Here is a 21,561-nt window from a genome sequence, read left to right as displayed (position 1 = left end):
CTGGATTTGTGCTAATTGTTGACTATTGGACCCGTAACTAGTTTCTCTCTTAGGCCTCGGAAATCTTTGGTGGTGGTGGTGCTTGGTGGTTTCGAGGTTTTGAACCTTAACTGCTATATGTTTATTAATATTGTTATACCCTGTTTTATATTATTTTTCCATATTTACCCTCATTTACATATTTATCTCATTCCATTATTTTTTCAATTTATTTTTCCTGTATTTAAATTTTATGGTAGGAGGTTCTTTTTCTTGGTCAATAATTAAACATTAGTGAGGTTGACCAGCCTATCAGTCACAAAGTAGAACGGAAAGGCGTTTTAAACCCAATTTTCGGGGGAAAAACGGGCCTATTTACCCTATTTGTTTTCATGCGTCGGTGATGATGCAAGTCAAACTTTGGCAACAATAATTGTAACTATTTATTTTTTGGTCCATCCAAAATTAACTAATTCTAAATGGGCAGTTGCCTACAAGGGAGTCTTACCCTATCATGTCTCCCATCATGATTGCCAATGATACCAGATTACCAGTTAGTATTCAGATGCGAAAGACTACATTCTTGAACGCGTTGCTGGCAAATGGCAGTGATTGAGTTTGAAACAAATTACAAAGAACTAGGACATTTATGTAAAGTCTATCGTCAACCATTACGCATAGTTTTGATGAACTAATTATTTATTGAAGAAATAAAGCTAATGTTCTGAGAAGTTCACCCCTTCTTACCACATACAATTGATCCATGACGGGACCCGTATTCTAAATTAGAGTTAAGTATGATTTTTAGTTTCTAAAAAAATAAATCGTCTCTATCTAGTTCTTTATTTATGATAACATGCCATATATAATCTCTTTAAGTAAACAAGAGACAAAAATGAGACAATTGTCTTGAAAGATAAGAAACAAAAACGACATACTTCTGTATTCAAGGAACAAAGATGATTTTATTATTTAGAGACTAAAAACGTTTAGTCTTATTTTTAGAGATTAGGAAAACACGTTTAACTGTTACTCAAGTTCATCCAACTCCCCAAAAAGGGTAACGAGCTCATAGAGTTGCAATCTGATATCGTAGTCAGTTTGGGAAACTCAAGGATAAAAATCTAGTGAAAATAAGACATTTGTTCGCATAAATTTGTCCATTCGTATGATTGCACATTGCATTGTGCTAGGTTCTTAAAAACTGCTTTTGACGTCAAACATCCTAGTTGAATTTGGCCAATTAAGTAATGGTTTAATTCTTGATCGTGAATAATATCCTTAGTAAGTTTTATTTATGTTGTTGTCTTCAACCTACGTTCTTTGAAAGATACATAATTAGATGACGAAAATCCAACAATTGTGTGAGGGAGACTGGAAAAATAATTGGAGAATGAAGAATGCTAACAACCTATTTTCTTGTATGTATTTTATTATTAGTTTAACTTTGTGTAAATATTAAAATAAGAGTTATATTACTCGGTAAGATTTACATAAATTTTACCTAATAGTAAATTTTTTAAGGCCCTGTCTGCGTGCAACAAACATTTTAAATGGGAGAATTGTATTGGCATTACTTAATAGTAAATTATAATACGCTCCCTAACTCCTTTTTCTGTTATAAAATGATTATTATTTTAAAAATAATTTATATCAGAATGTTCATTGCTTAAAAATACTAAAAATACTTTTTTTTAATATTTATTTTAACATTATTTTCAATATTTCAAAAAATTGAAAGTAGGAGGAAAATTTGTGATCATGTGGTGTGACCATACCTCATAGTAAGACGTAAGAGTTATGCAATGCTTACATAGTAAAGTTTTTGTAATTTGAAAATACGTACCTTTTCTATTTTAAAATAATTGTTTCTTTAAGTTTTGTAACAAAGAATAAGAAATCGCTAAATATTTTTATTTATAAGGAATTATAAAGTCATTTGATTATCTTAATATGATTCTAATGCTAAATAATTCAACATAAAACAAAACATACACCTAATCTCGATGAATCCTCACCCTCTAAGGGCACTTTATACAAATTCAAACTTAGCAGATGCTTTGTCAGGCATCTGGGGTTATAGTCAGAATGTGCAAGTATAGCCTGCATAACGCGGGATAGAAATAATGCCTCTCTAGGACTCAACAAAATACCCAAAGAAAGCATTTATTACTTCACTTAACAGAACGCAGGTTGCGTTATGTGGACCATCAATTCATTCATTTTTATGTCTTCCTAACTTGGTCCTTGGTTACAGAGGAAAATTTAATGTAGTTCAACCAATGTAAGAAAGCATCAAGACTGCCAAAAAATTTATAAGTACTGATATTTCCTGTATTCATGAAATTTTTTTTTTTTTCAGCAATAACCGCGAGTGAATCATTAGGACTAGTAATAAGGAATTAGAATAGTATGCATAATTCTTAATTTTGAAATTTGGTGTTCTCATTATAATTCTAATTAATAAAAGAAAAAATTACTCACGCTTCCACGATGCAGCAAAGTGTAAAATTGATAATTAAAATATTTTACGGCTTAATTACGAAATCTCTACAGTATTTTTTTGTTGTTGCTACTTTTGTATTTTGGTCTCTTCATTGAGGAAAAGCAAGAACTGTAATTCAATTTTCTGTGGGGCTTCATGATACGGTTGAGTATATTTATCTTCGTTGAAGTCTTCCTCACCTCAAAGGACGTGTCAGGAAAATGTGCTGAAATAGAAGAGATGGGGTCCAAAGGAAGTAGCCTTACATTTTGTCAAACTACTATATGATTGAATATTTGTATCTCAACATTTAACCATTTAATTTCTACTTTTCCTCCTTGTAGTCATTCTACAAATGGCATCCTCAATTTGTCTTTTAGATTTAAAATCCGAATTCTAAATTCTTGTCATGTATAAACTAGTTTAATTTTCATGTTGCGAGCGGTTTAATTATTATTTTACTTTATAAGAAAATTTAATACAAAATAAAAACATTTTTCACAAACAACATTTAATTGTGTGTATAATTTCAATCTAACAACCTAAATTTCATATATATGCAAACAGAATTATTATCAAAATTGCAACTTCATGAGAATCATATAAATGAATATTACCAGAAAATTAGTGAAAAAAATATTCAAATACAGTTTGAGACAGAGAGAGTGAGGTGTTGAAAGATTTTGAGAGGGGGAGAAAGTTTGAGTTGGAGGCAATCTAAAAGTAGGAAATATTATTTTAAACCTCTGTTTAAATAGTCACAGAATTTATAATATTTTTCACGAATCACCGCATGCAATAAAACTACCACCAGAATATTACCTTTTTTTTTTTTATATCAAACAATTTGTCAGATATATTAAAATTTTCTGCCTTGGCAAAATCGAAAATTTGAAGGGAATGTGTCTTGGCAAAAATTTATCATCATCCTTAATTATTAGAATCCTAAGCCTAATTCACATTCTCTTATGATTTCAAGATATATAATTATCAATGTTGCCAAAAAAACCCACACATTTGATTTCAGGCATGTTCGGAATGTGTCGGGTGTTGGTTAATTCTGTCATTAATTAGAGTAAACACATGAAATTAATGTGCCTCTCATTCAAATCTTAAGTCACAAATTACGCAAAGCATAAACACTAACTATGGCTAATGATGCTACGCAAAGCATGTTCAGTAGTATTATTTTACTCTGCATTATAATTCATATAAGTATAACCACAGCAAGCTTTGTACGGAAAGTTCATGTATAATGAAAGGATATAAAATACACTAAATTATGTAACCATACTTTATAGCTCCTATAATTAATTATCGTTTTGCTATCATATTAATCGTGTAACTTTTGCATAATTAAACGTGTAAAAGAAAAAACTTAAATGAAGATATGATATAGTTAAGGGGTGCTTTTGACTTTACATTCATTGACTGAGTTCAGACTTTAGCTAAAAGAATTAGAGAATTGACTCTCCTAGTATTCCTAAATCCATTATACAAATATATGTACCATAAACAAATCACACAATGTGTATCCGTAATTTACACTATTTAAAGGAGTTAATTATTACAAACAATTTCTTAAAAGATTCTATTCCACATGAAGAGAGAAGATCTGGATTTGGTGGATTATCCCCTAATATAATTGGAATAGGTATTAATTTTTGGGTTTTGTCAAATATGTACATATTTTATAAATGAGGTTCTAGGTTGTCGTCATTTATGATGTTGAAATGCTATTTGCATCTTTTTCAATTCTACCGTTTAAACATAACTACCATCATTATAAATCATATATTAAGGAACAGGGATCAAACCAATTGAAAAGCTAGAACAAGAACAACAAAAACCTAATGCACAAGTTGGCATTATAATAATTGCTCTGAAATTATTGCCTTCTAACGTGACAAAGAAACTCTTTTAGTCAACTGTCGAGAAAATACTTTTAAAAAATATAACTTAAAAAAGCAATAAAATGAAAAGTGTATTTAATTCACTGAAAAAAGATCTAAAACAATACTTTATTTCCCAGAGTGAGACAGAAATGCCCCTTTCAAGACTCGAGATCTAGTGAATGAAAAGGATATATTATGTTTGTCAATTCATTCATTCATCTATATATATGCATAACACTTTGCTGTGTGGAATAAAAATAAAATCATACGAATTTAGTTAGGGTTTGGTTAATGGGGCATAGGATACCTGACTTTGGAAACCTTAACTTTTCACATGCCAGAGGGTGAAACTTAGGCCTTTGTGTCTCTGATATTGTCTGTTCTAGGACCTTGTCCCCTTCTTTATAGACATATATTTTTTTAAAAATTGATCAAAATGTTGAAATAGTTCACTGTAAAATTAGTATATTTTTTTCCCATTAAGATAATTTATTTGGCAGTGGAGGAGAGGGGCGGGGTTAGTTGTTTCCTTGTGTGAAGCTCAAAATAAATAATAAAAAAAGACAAGATTTGATGCATGCGATTGTGAGGAAACAGCTCTAATGGATTTGTTTGTTTTTGAATTTTGATGGCAAAATGACGAACGCCATTTTTTTTTTCTTTTTCCGTTTGGCCTGTAAACGACGAACTTCATTTCGGTCCAATCACACTACAAACCCCAATTTTATATTACTACATTTTTATACCTTTTTACTATGTTAACATATACTCAACATAATAATAAAAAAAAGTTATATTTTTATGCTTGTGATAAATAATGTAATGCAGTAAAAGAAACGACAAAACACAACTAAAATAAAATGGAGTTAAAAATATAATTTAATTAAGATATGTATAAGATTCAATTTTATGCGATTGTTAACAGAAGATTAACTGATATGTGTTCTTTCAGTTTAATCGGTTTGAGGATATCTATAGTCTATGCAAATAAAATATTAAATTTTATGATAAATTTAGTATTTGTCTTAATGGTAGAGAGAGTTGAGTTGAAAAATGAAAGTCTAAAAATATTGTGTAATGTTGCAAGATAAATAGAATATGTTTTTTGTGAATTATAGGCATTAAAAAAGAAAGTGTTGTTATCCTAAATTAAAATGAGTGGTGTGAGTGTTGAATGGAGAAGCCTAAGAAGAAAGAGATGAAATCCCAGCTGTACGAAGAGAATTGAGGAAATCAGCCAGCCTTGCGAATGTGAACTCTAATTTGTATCATTACCATTATTATTATTTTGGGGTATTATTACTATTTTTTGTGATTTAGACTAATTTGTATTATTATGTTACAAGGTTATGGTTCCCTGACACTGACACGAGCATCCCTTCCCCATACTCTCTCACCGGTTTTGCTTTTTATGCCTAAAATTTGTCTCCCTCCCATTGTTCCTTTCATTGCACATTTTACCATGACTGAATTAACACAACTTTTTAGTGTTTTATTATTATGTTGACCGATACAAGGAAAACATAGTATGATTAGTAGTGTGAAGTGGTTAAAAGTTAAAACATAGTATGATAAGGAATGTTGAGTTGACGGAGTTTACGAAATAGGGGCTTGGATGAAAGTATTGTGATTTGTGGCACACACTTGTCACGAGGTGCACACAGTGACTGAAGTTAAACAGTAAAGTGAAGCTAGGTACATGCAAAGCTAAATTATGAGGAAAGGTGTTACCTTAGCAGTTGGCGCTGTCTGAAGTTGTCTGTGTATTGGAAATCACTGTCTCCGGTTACAATACAAACAACCTAAAATCAGATACCACTTCTGTGCTTAACGAGTTCATCACCAGTCCCATCTCCAAAATCATTTCAGTTTTCTCTTTCTTCACACTTCTCATCTGGAGCATGAAGATGAGGGGGTCCTACTGCTTATTGTTTGGAGGGCAGTAACAGTCTCTGTCAATGATTTTTACTTGGGTGGTCACTCTCTCATTTCAATGACCCACCCAATCAATATCACACTTCCTTATTGCTTATTGCTGCTGGGGTGGGGATTTTAATCAATCAACCATACCTCCTCCTCTTCTTCACCTTTCAAAATTGCTCTTTTTCATCACTAGGAGTAGGAGGAATTGAAGTTGGCTCAAAAAGGGAAACTTGGATCTCAGTCATATGAGGAGACCTTCAACAGTGAGTTCTCCTTCATTACTGCTTTTTCTGTCATTGGATGCCTCTCAAGCTTATTAGTAAGATCTACAACCAAATTCTTTTTTGCACATATGAAGAATAGCACTAGTTGGATCAACCATTGTTCACCTTGTTTTGTAATTTGTGTCTCTAATTCTGAAACAAGTGGCACTTCGTTAGTAGTGAACTGGGTTGTGATTGATTTTTCACTTTTTTTGTGTTTAATTAAAACCTCTTCTTGCACTGTTAAATGTGTGGAGCAAATGTAGCTGATGATTTGAGTGGCTTTTCAACTAATCAAAGTTGAATTTTGTGTTGCTCTTTCTAGATCCTACCTTAATTTCATGATTTTTTTGCTCTTCTCTGAAGAGGCATGTGAATTGGTGTTGTTCATGGCAAAATGGGAAAGGTATTTACATTCTCATTGGTGGTAACTGATGGTGAAAGTTTCTCTTGCAGCTTGTGGAAGTGCTTTTGGTACTTGCATTGTTCAGTGGTAGTCCATGGATAGTGTGGAGCAACACTCTTTGCCAACAGACAAACCTGGAGGAAGTTCGACCTCACAGTGTCAGCATCACGGAATTTGGGGCAGTTGGCGATGGGGTCACTCTCAACACAAAAGCATTTCAGAATGCCATCTTCTACCTAAATTCGTTTGCAGACAAAGGTGGAGCCAAGCTTTTTGTCCCGGCCGGCCGGTGGTTAACTGGTAGTTTTGATCTCATCAGTCATCTAACTTTGTGGTTGGACAAGGATGCAGTAATTCTTGGATCAACGGTATGCCACTCTTTGTAAATAATTAGGACAATAAAGAAAGTTTAGTATAGCTGCTTCAATGGCTTGTTTGCAGTTTTTCCAAAGTAGAAGATCGCTTTGAGCATAGTTTTCTTATTCCTACCAGGCAGTGGCATGTTTAAATTAGAGTTTGTTTGGGTAAACTTCTCTAAAAATACTTTCGGGAGAGAAAAATAGGAAGAAAAATCAAAATGAACTTTCCCATTAGTTAAAACTAGCTTATGTATAAGTTAAAAATAAGATCTTGGAGAATTTAATAGGATGAAGTTTTTTCAAAATATCTTATGCATAAGTTAATTTTAGCTTATAAAGAAGCTCATTTCATTTTTCCTTTTTATTTTGTTGCCCTGAAAGTGTTTCTGAAGAAGTTTACCCAAACAGGCCCTTAATCAATTGGCATGCAAGGATTGTATTTTGACTTCTAAATTTGTATTTTTCTTTGACAGTAAATTTTATTCACTGGGATTAAGTCCTACAAACTTGGTAGTCTAATGTGCTCAGACATTGCAGTTTCAATTATGATATGTATTTACTGCTTGTTACAGAACTTTGAAGATTGGCCAGTTGTTGATCCTCTACCGTCATATGGGAGAGGAAGAGAGTTGCCGGGTGGAAGGCATAGGAGCCTCATTTATGGGCGCAATTTGACTGATGTTATAATAACAGGTTGGTAACATGCAACAAAATTATTTTTTTTCTCTCTAGATACTGGTATATTGATGATATCAATGTCTCAATGAAGGTAATAATGGAATTATTGATGGTCAAGGGAGTATCTGGTGGAGCAGGTTTAGGAACAAAACACTGGATTATACACGTCCCCATTTGGTAGAATTGATGAATTCAACAGGGGTTCTCATTTCAAATTTAACCTTCTTGAACTCTCCATTTTGGACAATTCATCCTGTATATTGCAGGTTTGTCCCCCACTGAAGGATTGAGTTTCTATTTTATTCCTTGTTTTCCGTAGTTCAAGTACTTCCATTACCATTTTAAAACTCTGCAATAGTGGACCTTTCATGCTTAAGGGGAGATTTGAGACTGTTTTTCTGGATGAACAGCCAAGTTACAGTTCAGAATGTTGCGATCGTTGCTCCTCTTGATTCACCAAACACAGATGGGATTGATCCAGGTGAACTTTCTCCCTTTAAAATTTCATGCCTTTGTAAAACAATTACCAAATATTCTACTTTAATTTAAAAATAAATCCACTATTTTGGTGTGGTTTTAAGCCTGTCATTTAATTTGAACTAAATGAAGACAAAATATCTATATTTATGCAATTGTGCATCATGGCAATGGAAGTATCCTACCTTTAAAGCAATGTACGTCTTAAACAGTGTTAACATCCTCACAGTTATTTTCTTATAGAAGATTTATTAGATTCTCACAAACACCTTAAAAATGTGTCCAGATTCTTCTGACAATGTATGCATTGAAGACTGTTACATAAGCACTGGTGATGATCTGATAGCCATCAAGAGTGGGTGGGATGAGTATGGCATCGCATATGGTCGCCCCAGCACAAACATTATCATCCACAGGCTCGTTGGTAGATCTCAAACGAGTGCAGGGATTGCAATAGGAAGTGAGATGTCTGGTGGTGTATCTGAAGTTCATGCAGAGGATATTCATTTCTATGATACATATTCTGCAATAAGAATAAAGACTTCTCCTGGAAGGGGTGGTTATGTTAGAAACATCTATGTCTCTAACATGACCTTGGCTAATGTAGACATTGCTATTAGGTTCACTGGTTTATATGGGGATCATCCAGATGATGCTTATGACCCAAATGCTCTACCTGTAATAGAAAAGATTACAATCAAGGATGTGGTAGGAGAAAAAATAAAAACTGCAGGTCTTATAGAGGGTATAAAAGGTGACAATTTTGTCAACATTTGCCTATCAAACATCACCCTTAATGTGTCTTCAAACTATCCATGGAACTGCTCCTACATTAAAGGATACTCAGACTTGGTTCTGCCAGAAGCTTGTGAGCCTCTGAAGGAGAGAATATTCCCTGAGCATTGTTCAGATTGTTACAATTTGTCAAATCACCTACAGAGTTCCAATAGTCAACATAGAGGTGCTTGGTTTATGTCTTGGTAAATTGTGGAGTTTATAGCATTATGCTACCAAAGCTCATCACTTTATAGCTGAAATTTGATTGGTGCATTTTTTCAGCAGGACGAACTTCAGGTGACATAAGAAGTTGAGTGGAGTTCCCGAACTGTGGTAGTCCATCTGCAGAAAGATACCGAGAAATGATTGCTTTTTGTAACTTGTGTGCAGTAACAAATAATTGAGTGATTTATGAGAAATAGGAAGTTGGGTGGTTTCATGTCTTGCTTTTTCTAGCTGCATATGGCTTTGGAAAAGAAAATTGCAAAGTTTTGTGTTTCAATTGATTCTAAGGGAAAGAATGTGTTTGGCTGTTGATAGAGGTGAGTGAGATATGGTTACTCTGACATAATTCCCTTTTGCCACAATGTTATCAGTAATAGGAGATTTTGCAGTAGTACGAGGCAGGTGCTTGTTAGCTTTACCTCCCTTTTGATTGAATAAGGAGTCCAATAAATAAACTTCCTAGAAAGGTGGATTTTACTCGATTACATGACTCTTCTTTTACTCTCACTACATCAATATAGTTACTATTTTCCGGTTTATTTTCATTTCTCTTTTAGGCCGGTACATAGATAGGGCCTAAATGATCTCAGGATCGTACCTGGAAAGAAAAATTAGAACATAAAGGTGCAGATGTCATGAAAAATGAGAATTGTTTTCTCTCGAAAATGAAGCAAAAACATGGTAGTTAGATGAAACCTATGGCTATGCCCACCAGCCTATGGTTGGGGCACAAAGCTCAAAACTCAAAGTTATAGCCAGTAATTGAAATGCAAGGAAAATATCATGATTGCCTTAATATCAGAATTATAAAACTTGGCATGGTTAGGCTTAGGTTAGGTGTTTATATATACTAATTAGGATTCTACTATTGATCTTATACATAAATAAAAAACTGTTGAATAATTTAAAATTAATTTTTATTACTTTGTTGTCATATAAGGAATACCCTTGGTACATTAAAAAAATTCAAAACATATACTTATAGTTGCATTAACATCTTAACTGGAACCACCCTATTTATATTATTATTATTATTATGTTTGAAAGAATAGGAAGAGAAAAATAGAAGATGAGAAACTGATATCTAATCATCTAAAGGTTGTTGAGCCTGATCCTACATTGCTTTCATCAATGTATGGGCTAATGCTTACGTGAAAGTGTTGTCTTCTTGATGAAGGGGAAGGCTCGGTTTCTCCTTCAATTCTAAATTCTAATTGGCATTTGTGAAACTTTTTTTTTTTTCAACCCTGACTTTGCTTAAGCATGAATCAACTCTTACCGTTGAATCACACGCTTAGAAACCTTGGAAACCCATAAAAAATTGTGACGTTTTAAAATGATTCAAGTAATGACTGTGAGGTGTAGTGGGAACATAGTTTTTTCTCTAAAACTGAGATACAGATTCTTCACTGGTGATAGCATAAACAGGACAAAAATGATTGAAAGAAAGAATGTTGATAGTTCCTTTTCCCAACGCAATTATTCCACTAATTATTTTGATACTTTACACTCTAAATATGGTTTATTATGGACATAATTTGGTTGTTCTTTCACCAGGAAGTGAAAGAGAAAAAATGATTTAAAAAAATGTAACGTACTAACGGCTACATGTCAAGTTTGTCTTTGATGGTATAACTTTTTTCTAATGGAAATTAAACTTGATACAAACATTAGGATATAAGCTGAAACATCTTCTGATTATGTTTCCACTGCGAGTTAAAATAAATTTTTAAAAAGCTTATTTTAATAAATGTTTTGTTAATTAAGTCTGTATTTTATTAATATTTACACATTTATAAATATTCATGTAGCTTATGAAATGTTTATTAATTTTGAACTCAATGTTTTTGGGTTAGTTAAAAGTTGAACTAAATTTCAGTGTAATGATTTATAGTTATTTTCTTTTGGTACGTCTGAAAATAAGGACAAAGGAAACAAGAATAATCTTAAATCTCTAGTATACGAAATATTTATCCTATCTGTCAGAAGGTTAAAGTTGATGTCTGTGGGTGGAGCCTCCCAAATATAGTAGCATTAACCAAAGGGATTGGGAAAATGTGTTCCCTTGACCTCGTTTTGAAGAGTTTAGAATTTTTTAATAACACAAGATATTATATTATTCATTCGGTGACAAATCATTTATTTATTTAAACCAAAAGCACCTAATTGATATCTTGGAAATAATTATTTAATAATATAATATCTTATAAATTATAATTACTTCATGCGTTACTCATGGGGTACATGCTGGCTAAAACTAAAATAATGGCTCGATCTTCTAACCGAATCCTTCTTTTGGGTCCAGCCTCACCAAACCAAATGCATCTTCTTCACTTTTTCTTTCTCCAAACATCGTCTTTTGTACCTAATTTATTGAAAGATTTACTTAGTCACAAAAACTTTTTGTTAGTTTTTAATTTTTATACGAACAATTTTTATATGTGACAATTTTATACTACTAAGAAAACCAATGATATGACTAAAATATAAAAATTATTCACATAATAACTAAAACAAATTATTTTTAAGCATATAGATTAAAATGAAAAATTGGCTAAGTATAAGACTAAATAATTAATTAAACCTTACAGAAATAGCGTCATTGACCTGGATCCCTTCTAAGTTCTAACACCCACCTTGAAACACTCCGTTTCTTTTCCATTAATTGGGCCTGCGCAGACCACATTATGGGCCCAACTTTTTGGGTACGCCCGAGCCCATATCTTCTCTATTTACATAAACGCAGTATTCCAGGAAGACAAACAAAAGAGCGACAAAATAAAACGCATAATGTCCTAATTGGGTCACATAACTTGTCAAAACGAATATATTATGTGAATGTACTAGCTTATATTGGGTTCAAAATAACACTTGTTTTTAATATAGGTTTTGTTTGGACAAATTCTTTAATAAGCACATATTAGGAGAAGAAAATAGAAAAGATAATATAAATAAAACTTCTATCACGAGTTAAATTTAATTTACACATCTCAGTTTTTGAAAATAAATAATTTATTGAGACAACGTTTATAAATTTGAAATGTATTAGTTAATTTTAATTTATAAAAAAATAATTAATTGTACTTGTTTTCTTCTCTTACAAATGATAAAAGGAAATTTCTACTGGGTTAACATTCAAACATTGATAAAAAAAATTAATTGAGAATTGAGGCTTGATTGTAAATTAGAAGTTAGTGCAATCCACTCCATCCACTAACTAACCTGTCAAAAAATGGGTCGGATAGAAGATTGTCTCATTTTTTTAAAATAGGTTAAAAAAGCCACATGAATCAGACAGCATTTTTTAGATTGTTTGAATCATCAATTCACTCACTTAAAAATCGAAAAAAATAAATTAAATGATTTTCTTAAGTGAATCGAACTAAAGAATGTGCTGCGTGAAGATTTCTCCTTATGTGAAGGAGATCAATTTCGGGTAACTAATTTCTAGCATATTGAGTGGTAGTCTGGTAGAAATTATTTTTGGGGGTGTTACTTCCATTTTTACCTTTCTTATTTACGTGAGATACTACTTTCTTAATTCTTCCATACATGTACAACATTTTATACGGAGATTCCCTTCATTTATGATAATCTAATCTTATTATTTAAGGTGAATTGTATTTTTGGTTCCTCTCTAATATTAAATTTTTTATTTTGATTTCTCTGCTTTTAAATCTGTAATTATATTTTTTAATTTTATAAAATTTGTAATTTTGGTTTTATGTTGATTTTGGTATATAAATGACATGATAATCAATATTTAATAATATTTAAATTAAATCTTATTTTTAATTCTTAATTTCATCTCATTTTATTACTTTATCTAATAAAAATAAGGAATTATCAATTATTAGCTTTTATGTTATTTACTTGCTGTAAAATTATGATTAAAATTAGAATATTAATGATCCATAAATAAACATTTGATGAAAGGATCAAAATTGTAAATTTTTTAAAATTAAAATTAAAATTGTGAATTTAAAAATAAAGAGACTAAAATTACAAATTTAATATTACATAATAACAAAAATGTACTTTACCCTACTGTTTACCCATAAGCACCAACATTCACCATCATTGGAAATCAAGAGCGGCAACAGATAGAATAGGAGTTTTACTCACCATTCACAAGATAGAAATAGGAGTTGACAAAAGTTTACCATTAAAATAAGTCGCAAATAACTTGTAAATTTTAGTGCAAAAGAGGCTTTTTACATCAGTTATTTTAAGGTTTTTACGTCAGAAAAACCTCCGACTTAAAAGCCGGAGACGCAAATTTACGTCAGCGTTTTAGACTGACGTAAATTTACGTTAGAGATTAGCGAACACCGACATAAAAAAGTTACAAAAACCCCAAAAAAAATTATGCTGGAACGGCCCGTTCTACAAGGAGAACGACCCGTTCTCCTTGCTGAGGGTAGTCCATATTCAGGATCCAGAAGGCCTTGTACAAATTTCTGCTCCTGTCTGCAGCCAAAGATAAACAATATTATGATACCTTCGAACGGAATAAAGAAAGGAGGGAAGAAGATAAGAAAGGAACCTTCAAACGTAGGAAAGGAGCGAAGAACGGGAACGAAATCTGAATGCTCCCAACCAATGGCGTTACGTGTTGGCTGCGAAATCTGAACGAAATCTGGTGAAGAATAGAGAGGCGTTACGTGTTGGCTGCGAAGCAGGGAGAGCGGGAAGGAAATCTGGTGAAGAATGAGAAAGAATGGAGCAAAGCAGGGAGAGCGGGAAGGAAATCTGGTGAAGAATGAGAAAGAATGGAGAGGCGCTATGCAACTTAAATTCAAAAATTCAACTTGAATTTACGTCGGAGGACAAAGGGTCCGACGTAAATTCAAAAATCTACGTCGGTTGTAGCTGAGGTCCGACGTAGATTGTTGAATTTACGTCGGTCCCTTTGTTGTCCGATGTAAAAAAATTTGCGTTATTTTCAAAAATGCCACCGCGTCATTTTTAGGTCGGATATGTTGTAGTCTGACGTGAAAATACAGACGTAAACTTTTTCACTAGTGAATTTATTAGTTTAATCGTTGAATTATAATTTTATATTATTTTAAATTTGTATATTAAATTTGGTTAACATTTAATAATAATAATAATAAAATATAATTAAATTGTTTATATTTTAAATAGTATATATTATATCAATTTTGATCCATATAAATAAAATATTAAATAATTTTGAATTAATATAAATTTTTGTATATATAATTTGGATAAAAAGAACTTAAAATTTAATGATGAATTTAAAAATAAAGAAAATTTATTTAATTGAAAATTATTAAACGATGTAATAATTAAGAGTGCTCCAAACCGAACCAATCTAAGTGAAAAATCACAAACTGATCCAAAAAGTCAAAAATCAACAAAATGCCGCAAATTAGTTATTTCATTTGTTTTTGGATTGGATTGTGGTATGCTACAAAACTAAACTAAACTGCATTTATTTGTATATATATATATATATATATATATATATATATATATATATATATATATATATATATATTCTAAATGCATAAACAATATTAATACATAATATAAAAGGTATTTTATAAAATTATTAGCTACTAAAAGGTGTTTTTCTCTCCAAATATACTTATAATATTTAAAAGATATTTTATAAAATTATAAGTTACTAAACTGAATTTTACAATAAAAAATTATGAAAACATTTGAAAATATTTTTTTTTGAGTAATAAACTATATCCATAAGAAAAATATTTAATATGATAACTAAAATTGTATTAAATAAATATTTTTACTGAAATAATAAGATAAAAATTGATATTAAATATATTAAGTGACCGAAATATTTTAGTATTTATATATTTTTAATTTTATTTTTGAGGTACAATCTTAAATATCAAATCTTTAATAACATAATATTATAAATTTTGAGTTAATTTTTAAATATGAAATCCTAAAAATGATAAAAATCAAAACAAACAACTGAAAAAAAAGAGTTTGATTTAGCATATTTAAACCAAACTAAACAAAAATTATACTTAATTTTCTTGTTTAATTTGAATAACTTTTAATATAAAAATCGAATCAAACCACGGTACAAATATTAATAAAAATTACACGTATATAATTTGAAGTTTCCCATATGTATTTGTTTAGTAGTAATTGCGGTCTCCGGATCCAATATCTGGGATTTCTACACCTATTTTTAATATGTTGTTTAGGGTTTAGGGTTTCTAAGTGTACAACTTGTTTCCTTTCGGCTTCCTCATTGACTATTGTCACAAAGTTTCAGACCCACGCATGAATGCGGGATATGCTTTCGGGATCTTCAAAATTTGCACACATCTTTCAATTACTACTGAACCTCCATGTTTCCTATGTCTTTAAAAGCCACGCAATAAAATATTTCTTGTTTTTAAAAAACAATACTAGTTAGATCAAAAGAATCACAGTAACAGAAACATCGCATTCGCATTCTAGTAATTATTTTCTTTTTCAAAGTTATTCAAACATTATGGACGGTCGCAACTATATTAATCAAAGGGATATTGAGTATATTATTTGTGGTAAAAAAAGAAGAGAGTACATTTAAAAGTTAGAGAGAGAAATATTTTGTGATTTTCAATAGTTTTTATTTGATTTGACGTATTTGCATATACTGATGATTTTAAATTAAAAATAATCTTAAATTTTTATAATGTACATTATTATTTTTCTCAATTTAATGCATATATGTAAAATAATTTAATCTTTTGTGCGTGAAATGATTTTTAACATTCTAGTTCCTCTTTCGTTGGCGATATGAAACTATTATAGAATAAAAGTAGATATACAAATTGAATTAAAAATATTTATCAGGCACAATTACAAAAGTTAAATATAATATTTATAAATCCTTATGCATCTTAACTTAATTTAGTCCCCAACACTTTACTCTAGTATTATAATCTTTCACAGACGGTCATATATATGCGTTTTAAGAAATAATTTTTAAAAACAACTGTTGATTCAATTTTTTATTACTTTCAAAAAGCTACTGACCAAATAACTTCTATACACAGACTAAACTAAAAAAAATTCACATAAAAAATTAAACTAAATAAGTGTCACCTACATGCATTCAATAGGTAATAATCAATCTAATTAAGGGTGTGTAAAAAATTTATAATCGATCTTATCTGTATTAAAAAATTTGATTCATTTAAAAGAAATTCAAATCAATCTAAAACTGATTCAATTATTTAATCTATTTTTACAAAGTAGATCGGTTCAATTTGATTTGATTTTTTAAAAAATTAGTTCATATATGAATAAAAAATAAATAATTACACTGTATTGAACCGATTCAATTTCAAAAAAATTGATCCATATTTTAAAAAAATCAAACCAATCCACTTTATTAAAAATAGATTAGTTAACCAATTTATTTTTATAAAACAGTTTGGTTTAGTTCAATTTAAATTTTTCAAAAAACGAATTCATGAACACCCTAAACCTGATGGCTTGAAATTTGTCTGCTATATGTCAAGTTCAAGTTTAGAATACGTAAGGATTATAGTAATTTGACTCCACTGAAACAAGATATCCACTATTAGTTTGTAGAAAGTTGAAAAGGTTGGAGCAAGACGTGAACAGTTGAACTAATTGTATAAAAAAATGAAGATGCATAATCATATGGTGGTGCAGTAGAGTGATGCATTGAGAAGCAGAAGCGAGTCTTAATAATGGAGTGTTTTAGTTTTACATAATATAAGTATTAATTAAAAAGAGTGTAAATGGTGCTCATGCCTAATCTTGCTCTCCATTAATTATCTGTATATATATACAGAGAGAATTAAAGTATAGAGTGTTGAGAGATATGGGAGATAGCTAGTTGGTGGAGTGAGGAAGGTGCGGTGAGGCATTGACATTGTTATTAGCATCAGCGCCTCTCCCAATGATGGAAGAGATAGCCGCTGCCAAAGCGACAGTGAAGTTGGGATCGGAAGCAATGGCTGCGCTGACCGTTTCCACCATGGTGGAGGGTTGTCGCTGCGGAAGCTTATTCTGAGAGAAGAACATGGGGTGGCCTAGGAGGTGGGGGGCAGCAGATGCATGAGCATGATGCAGTGGGAGAGGGAAGGTAGGTATTCGGTGCATGATGGCGTTGGGGGTTTGCGTGAGGTCGAGGGTGATGGTTGGGAATGGTGCCGAAGCTGATAGGGTTGCCATTGAAGCATAGGGAAGGGAAGAGTAATATCCTGCGGAGTTTGTTAGCGCTTCCTTGCTGGGCGTTGAACCTGATAGCAGCATGGCCGCAGCTGCTGACGTGGTGTTTGCCATGGCCGAGGCAGCCGGTGGCAGAGGGTGGTTGTGATTCCCTTCGTAGGTTGTTATCAGCACTGTCTTGTCCTCTGCGCATCTTTGCACCTAATCAATGTATATGTTTTCACTTTTCATCAATCTACACTTGCATCATGCATCAACACAATTCAACCCATGCAAGTATAAATAATTAATTACCTGTTTTCGGACAGGGCAACCTACGGCCATGGTGCAGCGATAGTAGGCACGAGGGCAAGGGTTACCTTTCGCCATTTTTTGTCCATATTTCCTCCATTGACATCCGTCGCTAATCTGAAACCTCCCCATCATCCAACATTAATTCTTTATTAATTTACTTCATTTCCACATTTATGCACCCTTTTGCTACCCCATCTACTCAATTTTTTTTATTATTAATTATTATGATATTTTAAAGAAAATTAGATATGTTTAATAAGAGTTAAAAACTCAATTTTTAATTTAATAAATAAGAGCTTAATATCAAGAATAAATAGTATAAGTAGTTAAAGGTAATTATGAAACGTAACACTGATTCAAACACTTCAACCGTGTTGGAACATTTCGAAAAATATCACATTAGAAATTCTATTATTAGTCCAACACAAAGATAGATTAATAGCACGTTAAAATAAATTATACAAATAAGATCTTAAAATTGAATTGCATTTTTTATAAAAAAAAACATTAAAATAATTTAATTTAATGGACAAATAAACTTCATAAAATTTTATAAAGAAGAAAATAATTAGAAAAAACAAAATAAACTTCTCTTAAGCCGAAATTAATTTATAAATAAGTTAAATCATGGTTTTGGAAAATTTAGAGTTGCTTAATCATTTAATATCTATTTTTTTAAATTCATGCATAAAGTAATTTTAATTAATAAAACAAATTTATTTTATTTTTACTTGTTTCTTCATTAATTAATTGTTAATAAACATAATTATCTAAATAGGCCTAAATGTAACAACAAAACACACAAGTCATGCCTTCATTAACTAATAAGTAGTAAATTGATAACAAGTCCTCTAAATTATAATAAGTTATTCGTAAAGTATTTTGTTTTAGTTTTGCAGTGAGGATCTGTAATTTATTAGATTAGAGATTAATTAATTTCACTGTTTGTATTAAACCTATTAACGTTTACATAATTACTTTAAAAATTAGGGAGGATTTCTAACCATATAAAAAACCTTGTATAGTAATTAATTAATTTGCAGGTTAATTTAGTTATAATATGAAGAGGAGTTAAAATTGTTGGATGTTTTGTTAATTAATTAAGTATGTGTAAAATTGAGTATGCAAAGGTGGTATGCTACAGGGGTGTTATTACCAGGGGAGCTTCTGATCTAGCACGTACGGAAACCCTGGCTTTTCTGAAAGGAATCTGGTCAGCAGCAGCAAGTTGTTGCCCAGTTTTGGGTTCTTCTTCCCAACTCTGTGACGATGACCGTTCTTCTGCAACATCAGGACAAGCCTTCTTTCCAAGATTCAGTTTAGTCAATTGAGCCTCATCAGCATCATCTCTCTTCGACATTACCTCTCCGTTGTTTGAACGACATGCCGATACCTCGCCATCATCACAAGCCGATGCATTTTTCCTGCATGCTCCTCCCTCCACAACTTTTTGTCCCCACACTTCCGTATTCTGTTACATAATTACAACTTCAGTTCTATAGACTATGGATATCTGTTTTAACTCTTGGTTCAACCACGTTTGTGAATTTTGACAGTTATTGTTCAGTACTTTGGATTTTAACTGTCGGTACAACTACATGTGTGTATATCAATTCTTGCACTTTTCTCCGGAGGGTATTATCAATATCTGCACTCTGCAGCTAGATATATAGATGATGAGACTTTTTTTTTCATATGCCAGGTCAAGTCAATTTTCTCTGGAAGTACTTGTTAGTATTAATTTGTCGCCTAGTTCAAATAGGGTTTTCATAGTCTGAACCGTGGAAGGGGTTTCAAATGGAAAATAAAATGGGATTTTGTTACAACTTGCGGGTTATTTTCATCACATTAAATAAATAAGGAGAAAGTATTTCATCATAAATAAAATATTAATTGATTTAATAATATTTAATTAAATATATAAAGTATTTTGTAACTGTTTGAAAAAACCCAGATATATAGTAAAACTGATATCATAATTTGTTTGAAAGAATATATATTTTTTTATATATATGCAAGATGAAAGAGTTTGAAAAATGACAGTGAATGAAAATAGCACGCTTGCTAATTTAAGTGAGGCACGCTACCCTGTTTCTTCACTGACTAAGAAAGATAGAAACAAAATAGCTCTCACACACACCAAACAAATCATTTCCTTACAGTTGAAAAAATAAATAATAATTTAGGGAGAATTTGTCTGTTCTTAGAAGAAACTATTGTTTAATTTAATTTTGTTTGTGAAAACTGAAAACAAAGAGATGGACACAAAATTAAATGTTGGAAATATATATAAACTCACCTGAGGAAACTTTTGTTTCTGCAAAGCGATGAACAACTGAGCTTGTAGTTGGGTATAACTTTTGGTAATTTGGTCCAGCACAGTTCTCAATTTGCTATTCTCTTCTTGTAGTTTGCGCAATTGGCTTTCAAGAGAACTCAGCTGAGAAGAAAACATAGATTAAAAAAATCCTCCCAACAGAAATCACAGAACTTATTATCCCTATGGGTATGAATATGATACAAACCTCATGAGTTTCATCGTTTTCTGCTTTTGTGACTCCAAGGCTGGCACACGTTAAATTCAACCCGGTCTACAGACAGATAGAAACATAGAACAAGTTGATTAAAAATGGAGTTGCATTAAGTATATATGATGCAGAATTTGACTCACGTTTACGGTGTGATGATTGAGACGTGTGGGTGATCCATGGGTTTGATCCTGCGGGTGGTGTTGTTGTTTGTCTGCAGTGACATGGTTGGTATTGTTATTTTTATGAGTGGTTGAAGATGAGAAGAAATCCATTTCCTTGATGGGAGGATCTGTGCGTTGGGAGAGAAAGTGATCGGAAGTTAAGAAGGATAAGTGGTGGGGATGTGGGTTGTCCATGTATTGAGAGTTGAGAGTTGAGAGTTGAGAGAGAAGAGGAAGTAGCAATGTGTGTTGGCAATGGGGATTCATGGATTCAACGCAATGGTTTTAAATGTGGTGTTGCAGTTGCATTTCTAGGGGGTCCCACCATAAATTAAATATGGAGAAAAGGTAATGTTGTTATGTGAGTAAGAGGTCCACCAAAAGGTTCAAGAACTGGGGACTCGGAGGGACCAGCCGTTTTTTCGCCATAATTGACGTCACCATTAGCCTAGTATGAACATTGAACGGGGGATTATTCCCTAACCACACTCAAACTCATTACAGTTTTAGTTCAAAACAATATTGCTTTTACGAAATGAAAAAAAAAAAAAGAAAAGATTTTTATGGGGATCTGGGAACGGCGTTAAGAATAACGGGGCAATCCGTCCACGTGGGGTAGTCCCCTAAGGTCAACCCAGTTGACGGCACGGCTCTCTGTATCGGACGGTAGTTGGAAGCAGTGGGGCCCACAGGATTGGAAAACCTAATCCCACTGACTTTGAAGGCAACGACGACGTCATTGGGATCAACCGTCCATCTCTTTCGAGGTTTATTCAAGACCCAACTTGTATTCCCTCCTCATTCTTCTACATACCAAGTACTAAAAAAATGTTGATGTTTTATTTTTCCCTTTCAATATATGACATTTGTTTTGTTGAATTGATTGCTAGAGGCAAAAACCACCGCATGCCATGC

General features: G+C 31.9%; 2 protein-coding genes across 3 annotated transcripts; one reads left to right on the top strand and one right to left on the bottom strand.

Moving 5' to 3' along the window:
* Positions 1-5,915: 5,915 nt before the first annotated feature.
* Positions 5,916-9,949, top strand: LOC109797527 (Pectin lyase-like superfamily protein). 2 transcript variants are annotated; one of them, XM_020357587.3, is made up of 7 exons: positions 5,916-6,545; positions 7,002-7,319; positions 7,883-8,003; positions 8,080-8,254; positions 8,399-8,469; positions 8,752-9,426; positions 9,528-9,949. In XM_020357587.3, the coding sequence occupies exons 1-7, from the start codon at positions 6,528-6,530 to the stop codon at positions 9,554-9,556; spliced, it is 1,407 nt and encodes a 468-aa protein (XP_020213176.1). In that variant the 5' UTR covers positions 5,916-6,527; the 3' UTR covers positions 9,557-9,949. The 2 variants fall into 2 exon arrangements, with proteins under 2 accessions (XP_020213176.1, XP_020213175.1); XM_020357586.3 differs by having other exon boundaries at positions 5,921-6,545; positions 9,525-9,949.
* A 7,147-nt stretch (positions 9,950-17,096) lies between these two features.
* LOC109797619 (putative WRKY transcription factor 47) lies at positions 17,097-20,934 on the bottom strand. The gene is made up of 6 exons (XM_020357718.3): positions 20,626-20,934; positions 20,480-20,545; positions 20,254-20,394; positions 19,111-19,425; positions 17,955-18,068; positions 17,097-17,861 (listed from the first exon to the last, which is right to left on the bottom strand). The coding sequence occupies exons 1-6, from the start codon at positions 20,911-20,913 to the stop codon at positions 17,322-17,324; spliced, it is 1,464 nt and encodes a 487-aa protein (XP_020213307.2). The 5' UTR covers positions 20,914-20,934; the 3' UTR covers positions 17,097-17,321.
* Between the last annotated feature and the right edge of the window lie 627 nt (positions 20,935-21,561).

The sequence above is a fragment of the Cajanus cajan genome, chromosome 6 (genome assembly GCF_000230855.2).
Source record: "Cajanus cajan strain Asha chromosome 6, NIPB_CcT2T_4, whole genome shotgun sequence".
Taxonomy (NCBI): domain Eukaryota; kingdom Viridiplantae; phylum Streptophyta; class Magnoliopsida; order Fabales; family Fabaceae; genus Cajanus; species Cajanus cajan.
This window is presented reverse-complemented; position numbering and strand designations above follow the sequence as displayed.